We start from the raw sequence: 23394 nt of genomic DNA on the forward strand, positions 1-23394 counted from the left end.
CAAGGCATCTTTGAGACAGAGAAAGACCTGGAATATGAACTGTTGCAGAGAGTCAGCCATGTTATGTTATCAGGACCTGATAACAACGCCCTCATTCTAGACACGATGAGTCTGTTATTGCTGTCAAGATCACAATTGCTGTTCTGGTGGCCATTTTATATTCACACAAAGCTTATATTGCACTCATGTAAGGCTCATTCTAGACTGAAATCCTCAAGACTTTTCATTTAGATTGATTCTAACCTATATTTTCTATGACCTGATCTTGAAAATTGTTTTTTAGCATTCACATGTGAGGGCCTAATGGTCCATCACTGTAAAAATTCAGTTGCATGTAGGTTAAATGAGTTGTGCTAATCACCATGGCTGACATATGCTAAGTGCTCAGAATTTACCATTCTGGAAGGTCTTTCTGTTCTCAAATGTGCTTACTCTTTTTTCCTAGCTTCTTGTCAATGGTAAATGATGTAAACATACTTTCTATAGCTTCATCCAAGTCAATGATACTTAAATTTTTGGTCAGAACAGGGCCCCAGATGCTGCCTTGTTACACAACACCAAAAATCTATTTTGAGTGACAGTAATCCATTAAACAGCACCCTTTCCCAGTGGATATTCCATGTAATTTTTCCTACAATGCCCACATTTCATCATCTTGTTCTTAAGAAGAACAAGAGTTCTTCTTCTTTATATCATTATAAACCTTACCAAATAGTTTGCTTAAGTGCAGGTAAACCATACCTGCTGATTTCCTTCACTTACCAGTCTAGTAAACTTATCAAAGAAGGAACTGTGTCAATATAACATGACTTGTTTAAAAGGAGTTCTGAGAGTAGGAACTTTTTCTTTTACATCAGGCACAGAAGCTCAAAACACATTTGCAGAATTCCAAACTCTGTACTGCTAAATCCCTAATGCTTTATACATAGTAGATTCTTGATAAATGTTTGTGGAATTAATAACCCATTCTGGTTTTTTATGACCACAACTTCCTTTCTATACAACTATTTTTTTTTTGAGACAGAGTTTCACTCTCACCCCCCAGGCTGGAGTGCAATGGTGCGATCTTGGCTCACTGAAACCTCTGCCTCCCTGGTTCCAGCAATTCTCCTGCCTCAGCCTCCCGAGTAGTTGGGATTACAGGCACCCACCACCATACCTGGCTAATTTTTGTATTTTTAGTAGAGACGGGGCTTCACCATGCTGGCCAGGCTTGTCTTGAACTCCTGATGTCATGATCTGCCAGCCTCAGCCTCCCAAAGTGCTGGGATTACAGGCACAAGCCACCAGGCCCAGCCTATACAACTATCTTATAAGGAACTTATGTTAGAATTTTGCCCTCATTTATTGCCTGTAGTTCACTGAATCTGGCTTCAATTCCTTTTGAAAATTGAAATATGTACACAATTTGTGTCTTCTGAAATTACTCCCGAGATAATTCTTCATTTTTGCTCTAAGATCTTTGGCAGTGGGTATAGCAGGCTTTGAAGGATTTGGAGGAGGCAGGGGTTCCAGTGCCAGCTTCTTTACTGTGCAGTAAAGGGTTAAGGCCATGTGTTGGTTAATATTAAGTGTCAACTTGATTGGATCGATGGATGCAAAGTATCGTTTCTGGGAGTATCTGGGTGTTTCTGGGTGTGGCCAGAAAAGATTAACATTTGAGTCAGTGGACCTGGAGAAGACCCACCCTCAGGAAGACCCACGCACACTGTGGGTGGGCACCATCCAACCGGCTGCCAGCATGGCTAGAAAAAGCTGGCAGAAGAAGGTGGAAGGAGCCAACTTTCTGAGTCTTCCAGCCTTCATCTTTCTCCCTTGCTGGCTATTTCCCGTGCTGGCTATTTCCTGTGCTGGCTGTTTCCTGCCCTCAAACATCAGACTCTACATTCTTTGGCTTTTGGACTCTTGGACTTACACCAGTTGTTGCCAGGGGCTCTTGGGCCACTGGCCCCAGACTGAAGGCTGCACTGTCAGCTTCCCTACTTTTGACATTTGGGGACTCGAACTGAGCCACTACTGGCTTCCTTGCTCCTCAGCTTGGGCCTATAGAGGGAGTTTACTCTGTGACTGTGTGAGTCACTTCTCCTTAATAAACTCCCCTTTATATATACATCTATCCTATTAGTTCTGTCCCTCTAGAGAACCCTGACTAATACAGACAGTAAGCTTGGGGTACGCAAGTTTTGCACATTTCAGATAAATGACTGACCCTTTACTGGCTCCTGGGAGACAACCTCTGAGCCCGTGGAGTATCCTGTCTGATAAAAACGTTTTTGTGTACCTAAGGCCCTGAGTTACTGCTGTATCAGTTTGATCTCTAGGGGACTAGAGACTGAGTACCTAAGGTCAGTCATGGAGGCACCGTGTCTACATGACTGATCCCCAATAAAAACTCTGGACGTCAAGGCTCAGGTGAGCTTCCCTAATTGGCAGCACTTCATACACCTTTGTCACACTTCAGTGCTGGGAGAATTAAGCACTGTGCATGTGTCAGTTGAGAGAGGATAACTGGCCTTCATCCCACGTGCTTTGCCTTTTGCTGATTTTAATTTGTATCCGTTCACTATAAGAAGCTATAACCATGAGTATTATAGCTTTTCTGAATCCTTGAGTTTTTCTAGTGAAGCCAGCCTGAGATTGGTCTTGGGAACTCCTGACATATCCACTTACTCTGTGTTAGCAATGTGTCCTTGGTCATATTATCTAATCTTATTTAGTTTCAGTTTCCTCACCTATAAAATGGGGATAATAATAATATCTCCCTTGTAGTGAAGTTCCAGCACCCAGCCTACACTTTATTTTCTCCACAAGTATAAATTGAGAATTGCTATAGAAATTATAAGAAAGTGCTATGTCAGCACATAGTGGATGTTTAGCAAAAGTCTGTTTCCCTAAGCAATCCCTTTTGTAAGTTCTCATATTTCCCCTCTCCCCCAACCCTAAGATATAATTGTTGAGACCAGGAGATCTCATCTCAGCTAGTCCAAGGAGATGTCCTCTTCCAATCTTTTCACCCTTATGGACACCATTCTCTTTTTATCAATTGTTTGCTTTTTCCATTTCCATCCAAAAATTGTTCTCTTTGATGAAGAAGACAGGAAAAGTCAGAGCTTTGTTTGGCATTTGTCTTCCATCACCTTTATCTTATTGGCCTTAAGCAGTAAATCTATCTCTTTTTCCATCTGTTTTAAAAGTTCACTTTTGTTTTATTCTACTCTCTCTGGGATGTTTTCCTATTCCCAGATCAATTGGATGTCAGCTTTTCTGGCCTTACTCCTACATGTTTGTGATGATTCCTGGTATTAGTTGTTTTTTTTTTTAATCTACCCTTCCTTTTTCAAAAAAATAAAAACATATTCTTTACTTAATTTTAAGATTTATTTTGTTACTATTATTTTTCCTAATTACAAAAGGAATGTATGGTCAAAATCAAAACATTACAGGTATTTGTACCTTAGAAAATAAAATTTTCTAGACGCCTACTTCTAAAGATATCATATTTCCTTTAGACTCTTCATTTCATAGCGAGTTCTTGTGCAGCCAGCCACTGGTTTCTTTAATTACCTTACCATTTTCTTCCCTGTTAGGAGAATTTTCAATTGCATAACAGAAGTTATTTTTAAAAGTGTTCCAGCTCTCTCAGATTTCATTATGGAAATCATGAAAAGATGGATCATATTCATCCTTTTCTCTGGACTTTAAAACTATGTCTTTCTCAAGTCTACACACAGGTTTGAGCATACTCAGCTTTCTCTCCCTGGTTTTCAGGAATACCTTTTCGTGCTTCTTTTTTTAAATGAAGGACTTGGAGTATGTGGTCTAAAAGCACTCATCATTTGCTACTTTCTCTGATTCTACCATCCACAGAAAGCTGCACAGGTGAACAACATTTGAATAAGCCTTTGTGAAGAACAGCTTTCCCAGGCATACATAACTGTGACAAGGATCAGAGAAGTGCCCCAGGAATGCAGCCACGGGGGAGCTAGTGACAAATTTGGAGTAGATAATTTTTGAATCTTATTAATTAATGACCCTTTGAGGTACATGGGTGGTTGAAGGCAGCATGGAAGTTGGTCTAGAAAGGTAGAGTCTTATTATATGACTTTAGGTGATATTATTCTCTTTGCCTCAGTTCCATATATGTAAAATGAGATAATGGAAATTGAAGCCAGGTGTGGTAAGCTACGCTTGTGACTTACATCTATTATTTTATATGTTCAGCACTCCACTTTTCTGGGAACAGGCACTAACTTGCTGTTTTAGTCAGGGTTCTTTCAAGGGACAGAACTAATAGGGTAGACGTATATGAAGGGGAGTTTATTAAGGAGTATTAACTCACAGGATCACAAGCTGAAGTCCCACATAGGCTGTCTGCTTGGCTGAGAAGCAAGGAAGCCAGTCCGAGTCCCAAAACTTCAAAAGCCGACAGTGGAGCCTTCAGTCTGTGGCCGAAGATCTGAGAACCCCTCGAAAACCACTGGTGTAAGCCCAAGAGTCCAAAAGCCAAAGAACATAGAGTCTGATGTTTGAGGGAAGGAGGCATCCAGCACAGGAGAAAGATGAAGGCTGGAAGACTCAGCAAGTCTGCTCTTCCATCTTCTCCTGCCTGCTTTATTCTAGCTGTGCTGGCAGCTGATTAGATGGGGCCCACCCAGATGGAGGTGGGTCAGCTTCTCCCAGCCCACTGACTCAAATATTAATCTCCTTTGGCAACACCCTCACAGACACACCCAGGAGCCATAGTTTGCATCCTTCAATCCAAGCAAGTTGACACTCAGTCTTAACCATCACATCCGCATTTATAGAAGTTTCATTCATTCATTTATTCAACAATGTTTATTGGCTGGGCGCTATGGCTCATGTCTGTAATACCAGTACTTTGGGAGGCTGAGGCAGGCAGATCACCTGAGTTCAGCAGTTCAAGACCAGCCTGGCCAACATGGTGAAACCCCATCTGTCTCTACTGAAAATACCAAAAAATTAGCCAGGTGTGGTGGCAGGCACTTGTAATTCCAGCTACTTGGGAGGCTGAGGCAGGATAATCACCTGAACTCGGGAGGTGGAGGTTGCAGTGAGCAGAGACTGTGCCATTGCACTCCAGCCTGGGCAACAAGAACAAAACTCCGTCTCAAAAAAACAAAACAAAACAACCCAGTATTTATTGAGTGCTATCTCTGACACTGTTCTAGGTCCTGGAAATATAGCAATGAATAAAACATTCCTGTCAGCATGAAGCTGATATTCTGATAGAAGGCATCAGACATTAAACAAAATTAGTAAAATATGTGGTATGTATCAGTCCATCTATGTTACTATAAAGGAATATCTGAGACTGGGTAATTTATAAAGAAAAGCTTAATTGGCTCACAGTTCTGCAGGTTGTAGAGGAAGCATGGTGTGGGCATCTAATTCTGGTGAGGGCCTCAGGAAGCTTCCAATCATAGCAGGTGAATGGGGAGCAGGCACGTCATATGGCTGAGAGTAGGAGCAAGAGAGCAAGGGCAGGGAGGTCCCAGACTCTTAAACAACCAGATCTCACATGAACTAACTGAGTGAGAACTCATTTGTCACCAAGGGGATGGTGCTAAACCATTCATGAGGGGTCCACTCCTATGCTCCAATCACCTACCACCAGGCCCAACCTCCAACACTGGGAATCACGTTTCAACATGAGATTTGGAGGGAACCAACATCCGAATCATATTCACAGTATGTCAGGTGAGATGTGCCATGGAAAAAAATAAAGCCAGAAAGTTAGCTAGGAAAGTGCCATGGTAGAGGGATAGAAAGAGTGAGGTATTATGTTCTATAGGTGGTCAGGAGTGACTTCATCCAGAAGATTTTTGGAATTGGATCAAAATAGGATGGTTTAAAACAAGGATGTGGAATGAAGAGTTAGAATAAAAGGCCTGTTAGAAACAGGAAAGAGGAATAAAGACACAAGTGGGCCAGGCGTGATGGCTCATGCCTGTAATCCCAGCACTTTGGGAGGCCGAGGCAGGCGGATCACCTGAGGTTGGGAGTTTATGACCAGCCTGACCAACATGGAGAAACCCCATCTCTACTAAATATACAAAATTAGCTGGGCATGGTGCCACATGCCTGTAATCCCAGCTACTCAGGAGGTTGAGGCAGGAGAATCACTTGAACCTGGGAGGCGGAGGTTGCGGTGAGCTGAGATTGCGCCACTGCACTCCAGCCTGGGCAACAAGAGTGAAACTCTGTCTCAAAAAAAAAAAAAAAAAAAAAAAGACACAAGTGAGTAGCATAAAAGAAGGATGTGCAGCCAGAGACAGAGAACTTTCTAGGTTCTGAATAGTGTGCCAGTGTATTTCTGATAAATCATCTCCCCCTGTGCCCCCCAAGCTGGTATGAATCAGTTTTCTGTTGACCAAAGAGCCCAATCTCATACATGTATTGGAGCAAGAAAACCTGTGAATTCAAGGCCTGCCCAATGTGGGAGATGTTGGTTACCTTAGAAAAACAAAGTTTGGTGCTTCTGATCCCAAGAATGCCGATATGATAGCAGAGTAGCATTAATTTTGTTGTGTCCTAGCATCCCGGAAATCAAACGTGCAAGAAATATCAATTTCTTCATTTTCTTTAAATCAAATTAACTCTGGTCCTACACTGGGCTGATGGAAAATTCAAATATAAGCATGATTTGTCACCCCTAGTTCTGCTCTCCCTCTGCATCCCTCACCCCCAGAGCCACAAGAGAAATAGGGAGGCTTGCTAATGTCCGGACAATCGGGAAAAGGCCTCTAATCTCCAAGTCATCATTGGTCAAGGCTTGCAACCTTCCCTGCAAGTCCCTGGCTCTCTGCTTCCATGGCGCAAGAACAGAGAGCACTTTCCTGAGGCTAATGGACACCATGCTCCTTTGGGTGCAGTCATCCCTTCTGAAGTCACAACATCTTCCTGGAAAAATTAACATCTTGAAGCAGGGCCAGGTGTCCACTAACCTTGTGATATGCCAATCTTTTCAGTTAGCTTAGGCTTTTATAATAGACCACAAGAGTAGGTGATTTCCTTCTAGGAGTTTCAGCTTTCCGCCCTGAAAAAACTCCCTCAAATATATTTTTTTTCCTTTTAATAAATTGTTCTGCCATGTGTTTCTTGCACGAATGGGTGCAAGTTCAAATGGGACCCCATGACTGGTGATTGTGAGCAGCTAAGGGGCATCACTAAAATACTAGATATTAAAGTCCAAGAGTATGATGAGGAGAAAGAGTGGTTGTAAAGAAACCTAAAAAACAATGAGGGCAAACTTTATCTATCTCACAATAGTTATGATAGCATTTAATGTATCTGGTGCAGAAGTAATTTTTCTCCACTCTGCCTTGTGCTGGAATCAAAACAATATTCCTCAATCTTGTTGGGGAGTGAATAACTTTTAGGGAGAGGTCTCAAATGGAAAGTAGTTTAAATTTTATGAATTGCAAGAATGCCTTTTGATGTCTAAGCAATGTGTACTAAGGAATTCAACCCACAGAAGAGCTGATACTCAAAATCAGAATTATTAAAAATTGTAGTGGGGGCAGTGGGGGTTTGGGGAGGGTGAACAGGAGTGCATGAAGAGCATCAAAATAAGCCCAAGTGATTTACCATTGGCTTGGTTTCTTCGGGGAATTTGAAGAATTCATACTTATTTATACGTTTTCAAATATTTATTTAAGTGCCTACAACATGTGAGGCATTTGGGAATGTCTCAGTTAACGTGGTACATAAGTTCCTTGCTCTAATAGAGCTCACATTTGGATGTCTTCTAATTCTGAACCTGAATGTAAGAGCACAATACAGTCAATGAAGCAGTGAGCCCAGGAAGCCATGGATCTTCACAAGCCTCAGGAAAAGTCAACATTTAACATTTTTCTATTTAAAGTACAAGGGCACAGCAAGCTCTTGGTCTCTATGGGAAGGCCACGGACTACAATTCCCACAAGTCCTTGCGACCTCTCCGTTCTGCGCAGCTTCGCGGTATGAGGAAGAGGGTCCTGTCAGGCGCACTCTTGTTGCATCATCAGCGTGCACCTCCACGATGAAACAGGTCTGGGCTACAAAAGTATGGCCGCTTCTGAGGCGGCGGTGGTGTCTTCGTCGTCTTTGAAAACAGACACATCCCCTGTCCTTGAAACTGCAGGAACGGTCTCAGCAATGGCTGCGACCCCGTCAGCAAGGGCTGCAGCCGCGGTGGTTGCGGCCGCGGCCAGGACCGGATCTGAAGCCAGGGTCTCCAAGGCCGCTTTGGCTACCAAGCTGCTGTCCTTGAGCGGCGTGTTCGCCGTGCACAAGCCCAAAGGGCCCACTTCAGCCGAGCTGCTGAATCGGTTGAAGGAGAAGCTGCTGGCAGGTACTGCAGCCCGGGTGGGGACCAGGCTGAGGCGGTCGCTGCGAGAGGGGAAGCACATTAGGCTTTTTTGCGACGCTCGTGATTCAAGAGACAAAAAGAGGGGAAAAGGAGAATGACCATTGAATTAGCTCTGGACAGGAATCTCAGGCATCTCGGGCTTGGACTTGCCCTGGCACGAACTCTTGTAGCCTACTTGGCAGTTGTAGTTCTCAACGGGAGAAAAAAAACCCATACTTACACAATAAAACCCTGCCCTTGGGCGTGCAGACCTGTTTTCTGTAATCTGATCGATCCCTCAGGAGGTTTTTGTTGGGTTCATGTGGATGAACCCCAAAAGGAAGTACTGGCTCTGCACCCCTAAAGTTGCATTCCTCAAAATGTATTGGAAATGCAGATATACTTCGTTAACCAAGACTTAATATAGTCGTTTTCACATTTTAGTGGGCCTAACAATTACTTAGAATCTCTTGTACAAATACGGATTCCTAATCCCTGCCCTGTCCGAGATTGTGATTCGGAGAGTTCGGGGTATTTTTAGGAAACTGCAGTTCTAAATAGTTGCTCCAGGTGATTCCAGTGTAAGTAGTTTATGGACCACATTTGAGGAACACTAAATATAACTTGGCCACTAAGCTGAGTGTTCATTTTATTGATTCGTTTATTCACGTACACTGGGAAAATACTAGAAAAGCCTAAAGAATCACCCCGTTAATCAGCTCGGATGATTTCACACATAAAGCATCCAAGATCCTTAAGTTCATTGGACATATACAATAAGCCAGGTCTGTGCTAGCCTATAGAGACTTGAAGATGAAAGATACTGTCTCTTACCTTAACTGAGCTGATAGCCTAGTAATTTCTGCACCTTGTGGTGGTAAAACTAGTTAGCTAGGTTATTCAAGGCCCTCCAGAGTTTGGCCGTATTCTGTCTCACCATTAAACCAGTACAGGGACATTCTTACATTGTTTAGTGTCCCATGGAAAACTTTACACTTTAAAAAAATGCAAAAACAAATTATTCTGATGGAAATTGTAACTGACAATACAGATTTAAATGTTTATGGGCAAATAGGTACACTCCTGCAGATGTTTAATTCCAGTATCACGACTACTCATTCCTTTATTAAAGTTTTGCATTGTTGCCTGAAAGGATGGGTCATACAGAGGACGTCAAAGTGAGGAATTGCATCAAGGATATGTATTGTGGTGTCATCATAGTTTTTTAGTTTTCCTTCATAGAACTGCTTTCCTGATTTGTTAGCTAAACTCTGGGTTTCTTTTTTTTTTCTTTTATCCTTAAGGTAATGATTACCATTCTTTCAGACAAGTTTCTGACAAAGCCATATTCTGGCTTTCTGGCTAATCTGACTCTAAGAACTGAAGTTTCTTGTTGAATCTTGATTGAAATGATTGTTTCAAGGCTGTTGCTAGGCTAGAACCTTTAGCTAGAGACATTCTCATTATCCCCGATTTCTATATTGCTTGTGATTGGCCTATTCTGTATTAATGTTAGTTAGGCTAGGGCTTTCCAAATGTCATTGTAACTGGCTGTCAGAATTACTTGGGAAGTTTTTTTGTTTTTGTTTTTGTTTTTCTCCTGAGATGGAATTTTGCTGTTGTTGCCCAGGCTGGAGTGCAATGGCACGATCTCGGCTCACTGCAACCTCCGCCTCCCGGGTTCACGTGATTCTCCTGCCTCAGCCTTCCAAGTAGCTGGGATTACAGGCATGCACCACCACCTCTGGCTAATTTTGTATTTTTAGTACAGACGGGGTTTCTCCATTGTTAGTCAAGCTGGTCTGGAACTCCCGACTTGAGGTGATCCACCTGCCTCAGCCTCCCAAAGTGCTGGGATTACAGGCATGAGCCACCGCTCCCGGCCTTGGGAAGGTCCTTAAAGATACCTACATTCTAATGCCATGTTTGACAACCACAATCAGTGGCTGGGTCCTCTAATACCATTCCTTGTCTTTCTTTGCATTGATTCCTGTTACACTACAATCCCTACTCTTTGTCTGTTGGGATCCTTCAAAGCCCTAAGTGTACCAGAATTTTATAGCTAGAAAATAATAAAAATCCACAAATACTTAGTTCAGTGGGGTGAACCAAATTCCCCACTTTATATAGTAGAGGCAGTATGTCTGCAAGTTAGAAGAAGGTATATTTGGGCACAAAGGGAAGATAGTATATTTATGGGGCCTTCTTACTCCAAGGGGTGTCAAGTTGAAAATATAAAGAGTTCCCCAAAAGGTTTCTGTTAATTTATGAGTGAGAGAGATCCATGATGGATTGCAAGTGACAGGTCAAGGGTTTGAAACCAAGGTCTGGCCTTAGAAGTTTATGTCAAAGCAGACAACCATACCCTTCTAAGTATGGTGATGTCATAATTAGAGAATGAGGCCAGGGTGTTCCAGAGACCATGGTTCTCACTCAGTAGAGTGGTAATTTTGTTGGGAGGCCGAGCCAGCATATCCTTTTGGCCATTTAATCTGGCTTCTGCATTTCCACGGTTGCTTTGTTTTCCCTCCTTCCTTCTCTGTCCACTCGTTTCATTTTCTTTGCTTTATTTTCTTTCTGCTCAGTGTCAGTGTTGATAAGGAAGGTTTGATGGGCTTGGGGGCAGGTATAGATCAATATAGCAGTTCCTGCTTTTCTCTTCTTTCTCATTTGAAGTCTAATAGCCAATACTCTCTCAGTACGTTATATGCCATCATCAAAACAATTTATATTTATCCCGAAGGAAGCACTGGCTCTGTCTCCCCAAAGTACTTTCAAGTAACATTATTTTGCATTATCTTTTTTTTTTTTTTTTTTTTTTAAACAGAACAGGATCTCACTCTGTTGCCCAGGCTGGAATACAGTGGCACAATCTTGGCTTACTGCAACCTCTGCCTCCTGAGCTCAAGCAGTCCTCTCACCTAAGCCTCCCTAGTAGCTGGGACTGTAGTTGCACACCACCATGCCCAGCTAATTTTTGTATTTTATTTTGGGTAGAGACAGGGTTTCCCTGTGTTGCCCAGGCTGGTCTCAAACTTCTGGGTTCAAGTGATCCACTCATCTCGGCCTCCCAAAGTGCTGGGATTACAGGCATGAGCCACTGTGCCCGGCTCACTTTATATTTACAACAGGAATATGAGATAAGCCAGGCTGGCATCCTCTTTTTAAAAATCGAAATGCTTGGGAAGTTAAGGTGCAACTTAATCTTAGCTGCTTTCCACATAACGTTTTGTTGAGATTCGCTTCCTTTGTTTTTTTTTGTTTTGTTTTGTTTTTTTTTTGAGACAGTCTTGCTCTATCGCCCAGGCTAGAGTGCAGTGGCGCGATCTCGGCTCACTGCAAACTCCGTCCGCCTCCCAGGTTCACGCCATTCTCCTGCCTCAGCCTCCTGAGTAGCTGGGACTACAGGCACCCGCCACTGTGCCTGGCTAATTTTTTGTATTTTTAGTAGAGGCGGGGTTTCACCATGTTAGCCAGGATGGTCTCGATCTCCTGACCTCGTGATCCGCCCGCCTTGGCCTCTCAAAGTGCTGGGATTACAGGCGTGAGCCACCACACCCGGCCTAGATTTGCTTCTTTAATGAATTGAAAATTTTGGTTAGGAGAGGGAGACAGCGAATACAGGGAGTTTGGGAATTTAGTGTATTTAGAAGTAGCCCTGCATGAGATGTACTCGCAATGTTAGGTAGCTGGAGATAGCAGCAAAGACCATGGAAGAGATTTAGAAATGGAAATTGAGGACTTTTAAAAGTATCTTTCTATATAAAAATTAACTTCTTTTCATGATTCTCTATCTAACAGCCCACCACTACCACGAATTTACTAGATTTTTGCGGGTTAGCTTGGATATTTACCCACCTTTTAAAAATGCTGTTTTTCTCTTAGAGAATGAATTCTACTGTCTTGATAGCTAATTTTGGAATACTCTTTCTTTATAATTTAGGGAATGTCCATTTTAAAATCTTTTCTTTGCTAGTAATGAGGTCATAGTCTCTTAACATGTAAAGTTTGTATAATACTTTTTATTTGTTTTGAAAATGCCATCCCCTCTTCCTCCCAAGTTTATGGAGATCCTACTTCATTTGTCTTGGTAATCACCTTTTTTTCATCCCCATTTCTCTCGTAGAAGCTGGAATGCCTTCTCCAGAATGGACCAAGAGGAAAAAGCAGACTTTGAAAATTGGGCATGGAGGGACTCTAGACAGCGCAGCCCGAGGAGTTCTGGGTAAGAGATATGAAAGGAAGTGTCCACTGTCACTTAATATCAGAAAGAAACACTGGTTGAGAACAGATAGATTGACTAAAGCCTTCTATTTTTCAGTCTATTTTGGAATGTTTCAGATCTACTGGATATATATAGTGCTATCTTTTAAAGAAGCCCTTAAATGGTACAAGGCCTACAAGGCTGTTAGAAATAGCTACTTTTATGTGTGGATGGGACTTTGAAAAAAGGTTTCTCTCTGTACAGAAAAGAGTTAACATAACAGGCCTGAAATTACTAACTTTAGAAAGGCCTGCTTGGACAGCTTGCCCTTGGCTGGTATCTGGGAACTTGGATTTTGGGAGTGTTCCCACCCTTCTCTGTCTGATAAGGCTGGTTGGCTGTGCCTCAGATGTTTCTGAGAACACCAGCTTTCCTTCTAGGAATCTGGAATTTTGTTCCACTGCTAAGTCAGAGGGTGCCTGAGTGATCATCCTGTCAAATCCCCAATAAAAGCTTTGGGCACTGGGGCCGGGTGCAGTGGCTCATGCCTGTAATCAGCACTTTGGGAGGCTGAGGTGCATGGATCACGAGGTCAGGAATTCGAGACCAGCCTGACCAACGTGGTGAAACCCTGTCTGTTCTAAAAATACAAAAATTGGCTGGGTGTGATGGCATGTGCCTGTAATCCCAGCTACTTGGGAGGCTGAGGCAGGAGAATCGCTTGAACCTGGGAGGCAGAGTTTGCAGTGAGCCGAGATCGCACCCCTGCACTCTAGCCTGGGCGACAGAGGGAGACTGTCTCAAAACCACTGCACTCCAGCCTGGGCAACAGAGGGAGACTCTGTCTCAAAACAAAACAAAACAAAACAAAACACAGCTTTGGGCACTGAGTTTCTAATGAGCTTCCCTGAGAGAAACATTGCACACGTGTTTCCACTTTTTTTGTTGGCGAAAGCAGCACGCTTGAGCATCCCCTCACAGGAGGGAGAGAGGATAAGGAAGCTTGTGCCCAGATTTCTCTGTGTCTTTTTCTCTTATGGTCCAGCTGTGTATTCTTACTACATCAGTGTAAAATTCTGAGCTATATATCAATCTTTGAATGTGGGCTGGTCTTGGGGATTCCTGACAAGGTAGAAGGCTCTGTTTGTCTGCCTATCTCTAATCTAATCTCTGAGATCAACTCTCTTGAGGAGGGGAAGCTTGAGAGTAAGTCATTTTCTGCTGGAGATGTATTAGTTGACTGTTTTATTGCTTGTGAAGGAAAATTGGTAGAATTGATCAAAGGGAATAAAAATATTTTATCCTTTTTTATTCCATCTTTTTTTTTTTTTTTTTGCACCTGGTAGAGATTCTGAAGTCCAACTTAATGGACTGCTGAACTGTGTATACACAGGCTAGGGTATATTTTACTCTGTAACTGCATCCTTAGTCACAGAACTGCCTACATACATTGGGATCCCTCTCAGTGCCCCCTTCCCCACATATGAGAAACAAACTTTTATGGAACAATACTTATCTTTTTACATGCTCTGGTATTTTATATTTTATTCAGTTTCATTTAGAGCAAAAATTAGGTACAAAGAAACAACAGCAAACCTTGATCTAAGCTATCCAAAGTAAATGAGCGCTTATTTAAAAGGATAAAATTGGTGAAGAAAATGGTATGCTTCAAGAACATTATAAACTGTATGATTTTGTATTTTCTAAAATTATAGATTTATGTTGGCAATAATATTTTTACTTGAGGTTAAAATAGAAAAAATCAGTTCGAGACCAATCTGGCCAACATGGTGAGACCCTGTCTCTACTAAAAATACAAAAATTAGCCGGGCATGGTGGCATGTGCCTGTAATGCCAGCTACTCGGGAGGCTGAGGCAGGAGAATCACTTGAACCCAGGAGACAGAGGTTGGAGTGATCTGAGATCGCACCACTGCACTCCAGCCTGGGCGACAAGAGCGAAACTCCGTCTCAATAAACAAACAAACAAACAAACATAAAATAGAAAAAATCAGGCTGGGCACGGTGACTCATGCCTATAATCCCAGTACTTTGGGAGGCCGAGGTAGGTGGATTGCTTGAGCCCAAGAGTCCAAGACCAGCTTAGACAATATGGCGAAACCCCATCTCTATAAAAAATTAAAAAATTAGCTGGGTGTGGTGACACATATCTATAGTCCCAGCTGCTTGGGAGGCTGAGGTGGGAGGATCACTGGAGCCTGGGAAGTTGAGGCTGCAGTGATCTGTGATTGCACCACTGCACTCCAAAAAAACAAGCAAACCAAAACCCCAGCTAATAATAACAAGCATTTATTGAGCACTTACTGTATATAAGGTCTTCAGTTTTGGGCATTCATAGGTTCTATAGTTTAATTCTCATTGTAACCTATAAGAGAGATTATTACTATCCCCATTTTACAGAAGAAGAAAGGAAGACCCTGAGAGATAAAGTAACATGTTCACTGTCATAGAATTAGTGAGTGACAAAGTCAGGGTTTGAGCCCAGATCTCAGTTCCAAAGCATCTGCCCTATTGTGGATGGCAGATACCTGGTGCTCCTGCTTTTGTTCCTCATGCCCTGTGCTCTTGGCAGAAATTAGGGCTTCATGATTCTTACCAGCTTAGCACTTCAGTAGCCTGCACCAGTTGATTAGAGTTGGCCTTTAAGTTGAAGCCTGTGTTTCTAACCCTTCTGCTTTACTGTTTTCCAGGCATGGCACCACAAATGCAAGGAAAGAGAGGATAAGATCGGTTGCTTGTTTATGAATAGATCAATTCTATTAATTTCTGGTGGCGGTTCTTCATTGGCATGCAGAAAATAGTGATATTCAAGGCAGTGAATGAAAGTTTAGTTTTTACCCTGAACCTGAGGCTAGCTTGTCCAACCTTTGGCCTGTGGGCTGCATGTGGCCTAGGGCGGCTTTGAATGCAGCCCTACACAAATTTGTGAACTTTCTTGAAACATCATGAGTTTTTTTGTGATTTTTATTATTTTTAAGCTCATCAGCTATCGTTAGTGTATTATGTGTGTGGCCCAAGACAATTCTTCTTTCATTGTGACCCAGGGAAGCCAAAAGATTGGACACTCTTGGCCTAAGGGATCTTGTTGAAGCTTCCATTTTAGTATTATGAAGGGGCGGAGATTTGTATGCGTGGAAGAAATTGTACTGGAAACAGTTTTCTGGTTGGAGGCTTAATTTATATTTGATCACACAGGGACTTTTATGATGATATAATATATTTATATGTCAGATGTATTAATTTTTCGTTTAATGCATGTGATTTCTAAGGAGAGATAAAGTTTAAAAAATTGTAGGTGTTTAGTCACAGAGTAAGGGATGTTTGTTGTCCAAGTTAGCAGTTCTGGAAACTTATGAGAAGTCGATTTTTGATTGTGTGGTAAAATAAACACTGAACTCTAATCATACTTCGGTTTGTACACTGGCTACTGGCTGCTTTAATTACTAACTATATACATCCTAAGAATATCCCATAACTTCACTGAATGTGTCTTCATCTCTTAAAAGAAGATAATGTCTACCAAAACTGAGTCAAAAGGTTTTCAAAAATATCTTACAAAGTACCTATAGTATATAGATATATACTTTATCCTGTGAAGTGCTGTATACGGGTCTTTTTTATTTTTATTTATTTATTTTTTTTGAGATGAGTCTTACTCTGTTGTCCAGGCTTGAGTGCAGTGGTGTGATCTCGGCTCACTGCAACCTCCACCTCCCAAATTCAACTGATTCTCCTGCTTCAGCCTCCTGACTAGCTGGGATTATAGGCGACTGTCACCACGCCCTGCCAATTTTTGTATTTTTAGTAGAGTCAGGGTTTCATCATATTGACCAGGGTGGTCTTGAACTCCTGATCTCAAGTGATCTGCCCACCTCAGCCTCCCAAAGTACTGGGATTACAGGTGTGAGCCACCGTGCCCGGCCCAAAGTTCTTTTTTAAAAAAAACAAAACAAAAAAAAACTAAAACTGGACCTGTGTGAAAAAAATATACTTTTACTTTCAACATTTTTTTTGCAATATTAATGGTGCAGATTAAGAATTTAGCTGACAATTTAAGATTATAACCTGAAATTCAGGTTTATAATTCTACAGCATAATTGCTAGAGGGTTCACAAGTTTCTCAAAAATACGTGGTAGGCAAAATAATGGCCATCTAAAGGTGTCCGTGTCCTAATTTCCATAACCTGTGAATATATTAGGTTACATCACAAGGAACATTAGGGTTGTAGATGGAATTGATGTTGCTAATCAGCTGACTTTAAGATAGATTATCCTGGAATTTCCAAGTGGACCCAATGTAATCATAATATTCTTTAAAAGTGGAAGAGGAGGCAGAAGGAGAGAGTCAGAGGAGATGTGGCAGTGGAAGCAGAGGTTGGAGTAATGTGGTTGCTGGCTTTGAAGAGTGAAGGGGATCACAAGCCAAAGAATGGGGGCAGCCTCTAAAAGCTGGAGGAGGCAAAAAAAAAAAAAAAAAAAAGGTCCTCTAGGGAGGCTCTAGTGAAGGATTCTCCCCTAGCACCTCCAGAGAAGAACACAGTCAAGCCAACCCTTTGATTTTAAGCCTAGTTAAACCTGTTTCAGGCTTCTCACCTCCGCAACTGTATGATAAAAAGTTTGTATTGTTTTAAGACAGACTGGTAATTTGTTACAGTAGCAATAGGAAAGGAATACACCTATTTATCATAAATCACTTAAAATGTAAATAAAATTTCTATATACCATTTCAAAAAATTTTTTTTTAACTTTAGAGGTTATAGAAACAGTGGGAAAATTTAGAAAATACAAGAAAGTTGAAAATAAAAAATTATCCATTTTCCACCTTTCATCAATAGTCAGTTAACATTTTTGCCATATTTCCTTGTAGCTTTTTGTCTATGCAGATTTTTAAAGTTGAGCTCTACTTCACTGTGTATACTTATATATCCATTTTTTAAACTTAACATTGTAACATAAACATTGTTCATGTTGATAAGCTCTTTGTAAACTTTATTTTTAATGGCTATAAAATGTTCCATCATGTGGCTAAAATACAATTTATTAACGATGTCCCTGTTTGAGGTCACTGAGGTTATTACCAGAGTTTTGTCAGAACTGATTTTGTGAGAGATGTCTTTATAGATAGAACTTTTTGTTTGTTTTGTTTTTAGTTTTTACCCACACATCTGTATTAGCCAGGTGTTTCAGATTCTTAAAATAGATTCCTATGATTGGAAAGATACAGATCTTGTAAGGTGATCCTACAGAAAGCTGGAAATACATGTATAGAGTCCATGCCTGTCCTAAAGAGACTCTCATCATAAACAAATTCTATCTTTTTGATTTGAGAATAGGATACTAGGACATTGGATAAGTTTGGAGATAGTTGTTTTTGTTTTTTTAACGGAAAAGACATTTGAGTGAGCACAGAACACTTGGGAGATAGAGTAGGAGAGTAGTAATTGTGCGACAGTGCATGGAAAACCCTGTTATTCATCTACTCTCTAAATTCTGCACACCTTTTCAAACGTGGTGCCTTTGGTCATGTTTTTCTTTTATAAGCTGCTCATCTCTCTTAGCACCTTTGGTTGTAGAAATCCTACTGACCTTTCCAGGTTCAGCTAAAATGCCATTTCCTACCTTTGAAGCCTGCCTGCTGCTCTTCTATACTGCTAATGTAAAATTTCATTTTGTTCTCTTGGTTTTTGTTAATATTTGTCTCCCTATTAGATTGTTAAATCACAGCTGAAGCCAGGTCTTATTTATTTCTGTACCTACACAATAAGTACTGAATACAATTTTGAATGATTGAAGGGAAAAAATGCTGAGTAAAAATTCTGTCCAGGAAACTAACCTGTGAATGAAAAGCTGCTGGTTGGCTAGGTCCCAACTCCAGATAATTTTTCTATATGCCACCACCATATTAGTCTTCTTAAAATTCTGCTTTCACTAATCACCTCACTTCAATGGCACTTGGTTATTCTTAGGTATAAAATGAGAAGATTAAGCTGGGTAAGTCTAAGATGCCTTCTTTTAAATTTTATCCTTTTGGGTCACTAAACTAGCTCAGAAACCATCATGAGTTCAGTATTTCAACCATGTTAAAGTCAAACATGTCAGCCTGCTTCTAAGACACCCTGTGTTCAGTTGATAAACTTACTGTTCTCATCCTTATATCTGAGAGTTTGTGCAATTATTTTCTTTTTTAGAACATGCTTCTCTTCTCTCTGTTGTGTTCCCTATACATCCTTTAAAGGCCTAATACAAACTCCGAAATGCTTGAATGAAGCATTCTCCGGCCTCTTTAGCCATTTAGGATGCTCCCACCTTTGCCCTGCTTTGGCAGCGGTTCTCTCTGTGTTCATTTGACACTTAATCATATACTATCATATTGTTATTTAGCATTATTCACTCATTAGGCAACATTTCTTGAGCACTGTGATTTTTCTGTATTTTATTTTCCCGATGAGATTATAAGCTGTTTCGAAGTTAGGAAATGTGTCACAGGTTTCTTTGTTTTTACATTAGAAGTATTCCTCTTGGGATTATGTGCATAGTAGTTGTTCAAAAAAAAATTGATTGGAGATTTATTTGAATGGAATCGAATTGCATTGAATCTTTCCTGTTTGCCTCATCAGCAGCAGTATCTACAAGTTCTGTCATTTGAAGAGTATTATGCTCTTCAGAGGATTACTGAGGACAGACTGTTTTTGATCTTAGACCTTGAACTATATGACTTAGAAGGATCAATACAGATGAGTGTCATAGAAGTTTTGAGGAGGTTGGAATTGACTTTATGAATGAGTTGGGGCTTGAGCTGGGCTTCAAAGGATTGACTTTGAATACTTTAATAAGGAGTTGGTGCTGTAGGCACTGGGACCCTACTAAGGATTGTTTGGGGGGCTTTGTAATGTGAAAAATAGGGTTTCAGAAATGGTTATGAAGTGGTATGAATTGGAATAGGAAGGGATAGGATGTAGAACTGTCAGGTTTGCAGGGATGTAGCCTGGTTGCAGTGAGAAGAAAGCCTAGGTGAGTTAAGGTGGCAGAGGGAATGGAAAGGAAGGGAGGTCTGCTCTTAGACCATTTGGTTTGAATCTTAACTCTACCAGGTACTGGTTGTGAGATGCTGGACAAAGTTCTTAGTCTCTTATTCCTGTTTCCTCATCTATCAACAGGGGTAATTATACTATCTTTTAAAGTTTTCTTTTTTTTTTTTTGAGATGGAGTTTTGCTCTTGTCACCCAGGCTGGAGTGCAATGGTATGATCTTGGCTCACCGCAACCTCTGCCTCTTGGGTTCAAGCGATTCTCCTGCCTTAGCCTCCCAAGTAGCTGGGATTACAGGCATGCGCCACCATACCCGGCTAATTTTGTATTTTTAGTAGAGATGGGGTTTCTCCATGTTGGTCAGGCGGGTCTCAAACTCCTGACCTCAGGTGATCCGCCCGCCTCAACCTCCCAAAATGCTGGGATTACAGGCATGAGCCACCACACCTGGCCTTTTAAAGTTGTTATGAGGATTAAATAGGATAATGAAAGGAGAGCATTTAGAGTAGAATCTGATACATGGTAAACTCACTGAATGATATTTGCTGTAAATAGTGGAGATATTTTTTCCAGTTTGCCAATCAGCAGTCCTTGTTTGCTCTTATAATTCTGAATTGTGGTTGTACTGTGTTCTTATGCACAGTTGTATCTGTTGATGACAAATATTTCTATTCTTACAAAAATGTGGCTTCTTAACAAAAAGAGAAGTGACTAAATCCTCTCACCCTCACCAAGTGAAATGTGTTGTCATATGAATAATGTAAAGTTTAAGAGAAAGGTAGGCCATTGTTGTACTTTGGTCTCTGTTAAAATACATTCTTCAGCCTTCATTTTACCTTGTATTCTTCTTTGTGTTAGACTGATTTGTTATATTTCTCTTTTCTTGATTGTATATACTGCTGGGTGCTAATCATCTTTAAATGGTTCATTAGCTATGATAATGGCTTTTGCTTTAATAATGAATTCTGTCAAAAGACTTTATCATACCCACTTGAACATGGTTAATTGTGCCATGTGTTTTTCACTGGTGCCCATATAAAATTCCAGTGCATCCTTTGAGATTGTTCTAAGGCTTCATTATCTAATTGGCTGGGTTAAGGTTTCTACTGAGTTTAATACTTTGAGAATGGGGAGAAAGGTCTTCTCTCGTCCCTTCTTTAGAATTTCTTACTTGCATGATAAGTTCAACTGTTTGGAGTAATAGGAGCCCTAAAATTTTGCTAAATATCTGCTCTTTCACACTTCACATTACTTGAGCTGGGAAATTATGACCAAAATATATAGCTATTTTAAAAACCTAGTTTTCAGAACAGAGTGTCATAATATTTCTTTCTTTGATTTGTAGTTGTTGGAATTGGAAGTGGAACAAAAATGTTGACCAGTATGTTGTCAGGGTCCAAGGTAAGAATACTGAAATAGTTCTATTTTTCTTTAATGTTCTTAATGATCTACATGTATTGGATTTTTATCAAATAAAAAAAATAAACTGAGTAAACTGCACGAATGGGTATCATTCCTGAGTATTAATTATGTCTGTAAATGTATCTGAGATTGAAAATATCGAGACTGAAAATTGGAAATTCTTAATTGAAAAACCAATTAGACTTAAAGAAACAATGCTACAGTGCTCATCATTTAACAAAATTATATTTAGACTTTTAAAACATCATATTTCTTAGATGATTGGGACTTAGACGTCATAAACTCTAGTGACAGACTTTTTTAAACCTTGGAATTTTTATAGAAACAATACCATTTTGTAAACCATGCCCCTTGAGCAAAAATATGCTTTGTTCAATGGTTATAAAATGTTTATTAAAGAAAAGAGTAGGGCCTCTTTAAGATGACAAAGTATGTTCATATGTGATAGTAACCTTGAATAGATCCAAAAGCACTTTTCCAGGCATTTCATAGAAGAGAGAAGGGGTTATTTGGAGGCAGGAGAGGCTGGAAAGCTGTGAACTGCTGGTAGAAGGGGTCTCTTCCACCTCTCAAAGAGAGAATAATATCTGTATCCTAATGAGTAATTAGGTGCTGGTTATAAGTGCTGGGACTAAGGGCCAATGAAAATGCACGTGGAAGGAAGCTTAGTATGCCAAGAGGTAGCGAAAAATTTCATTATGTTCCTGGAATAAACTTTGTTTTAAAACTCTTGCTCTAAATGTGATATAAATTGTTGATAAAATGATTTTTGTTTCTTTAAAAAAATCTGTAGTCAAAGACCATTTAAAAAACAATTTCCAGTTAATTGCAGACTGATTGATGACTTTTGTAAAATATAATTAAAATATGGCAATGTAAAATTGCTAAATAAGTTTCTACGCAACCTCATTTTCTGAACTTATTATAGATACTGGCCTGTGGAAAACACTTGACATAGTAGTGGTTTAAGTATTAAAATAAAAGCCCTGTCCGAGCGTGGTGTCTCATGCCTGTAATCCTAACACTTTGGAAGGCCGAGGCAGGCAGATCACTTGAGGTCAGGATTTCGAGACCAGCCTGGCCAACATGGTGAAACCCGTCTCTGTTAAAAATACCAAAAACATTATCCAGGCGTGGTGCTATACACCTTTAATACCAGCTACTCGGTAGGCTGAGGCAAGAGAATCACTTGAACCCAGGAGGCGGAGGTTGCAGTGAGCCAAGATCACGCCACTGCACGCCAGCATGGGTGACAGTGAGACGACTCCATCTCTATAAATAATAAGTAAGATAGGTAGGTAGATAGGTAGGTAGGTAGGTAGGTAGATAGATAGGTAGATAGGTAGGTAGGTGGGTAGGTGGATAGATAGATACATAGATACATAGATTGATTAATTGATTGATTAATAGATTTTAAAAAGCCCCATAGAACATATTGCATGTGATATCTCATTTTGGTTATCAACTGGCATAAAAATCGGTGCCATTCAATTGGAAGGAATCTTAGTGCCTCTGATAAATGAAAAACTTCAGTGTGGCTTGCTCTGTAATCTTCAAAATATTGGTGTTGAAAAATTACAGTGTATAAAAATTGCATTAGAATGAAGGCATTTGACAGTTTCTCAGTAAATTTGTATATTGTGCTTAGTGACACACAGAGTTTAGAATCTGTTTCTGATACTGGTTTTTGCCAGTTGTTTAATATTTGTTTCTGAACTCCCAAAGATGAACAATGTTTATTTTAAAATGGGATTATGGATGATTTTTTTTTCCACATTATTTGGTATTTTCTAAAATCTATACGATACACAAGTCACTTTTATGTTAATAATAAAAAAAGATAGATTTACATTAAGGAATTTGTTTGGGTTTTTTTACCAAGATAAAATATGTTGAGTTCATTGAGATATTCGTTGTTCACCCCTCCTCCCGCAAACCACAAACACAGCACACTATATATTACTGAAAGATTTTACTTGTAAATTTCAGGCATATTTACAGAAATATTATGACTGAAAATGTAAATACATCATTGACTCTGGTATAAATTTTGTAACAGCCAATTTTCTGTTCAGCTACGAAACCTGAATGTTGTACAGTGAAATCACTGATCCTCAAAATGACTGTAACATAAATAGAATACCACAGGCACGTCTTGTTACAGAAACCTAGTTCTTAGGTATTTCAAAAATAGGCATCGTTGTCTTGTTAGCTATTTATGTTTCTTATCCTTTTAATTTTATGTACATGTTAAAAGAACTAAATCATTAAGAGTTTAATGTTGAAGATTATTTTTTAATAAAAAGTAGTTAAAAACTGTTAATAAATATTTTTTCTTTTTTAAAAAGCACTAGAAGGAATCTTAGAGAT

The 23394-nt window shown here is 40.2% G+C and overlaps 1 protein-coding gene across 4 annotated transcripts in view; it reads left to right on the forward strand.

Moving 5' to 3' along the window:
- The first annotated feature begins 7796 nt into the window (after nucleotides 1-7796).
- Nucleotides 7797-23394, forward strand: part of TRUB1 (TruB pseudouridine synthase family member 1) — a 57523-nt gene continuing 41925 nt past the window's right edge. For 2 of the 4 annotated variants that reach the window (XR_008510191.2, XM_009245813.4), the window contains exons 1-3: nucleotides 7797-8353; nucleotides 12477-12575; nucleotides 20948-21003. Coding sequence is in view for 2 of the 4 variants with exons in the window: in XM_009245813.4 (XP_009244088.3) it covers nucleotides 8068-8353; nucleotides 12477-12575; nucleotides 20948-21003 (441 nt within the window). In the remaining 2 variants the exon portion in view is untranslated. 4 annotated transcript variants of the gene reach the window in all.

The sequence above is a fragment of the Pongo abelii genome, chromosome 8 (assembly GCF_028885655.2).
Source record: "Pongo abelii isolate AG06213 chromosome 8, NHGRI_mPonAbe1-v2.0_pri, whole genome shotgun sequence".
NCBI classification, from domain to species: domain Eukaryota; kingdom Metazoa; phylum Chordata; class Mammalia; order Primates; family Hominidae; genus Pongo; species Pongo abelii.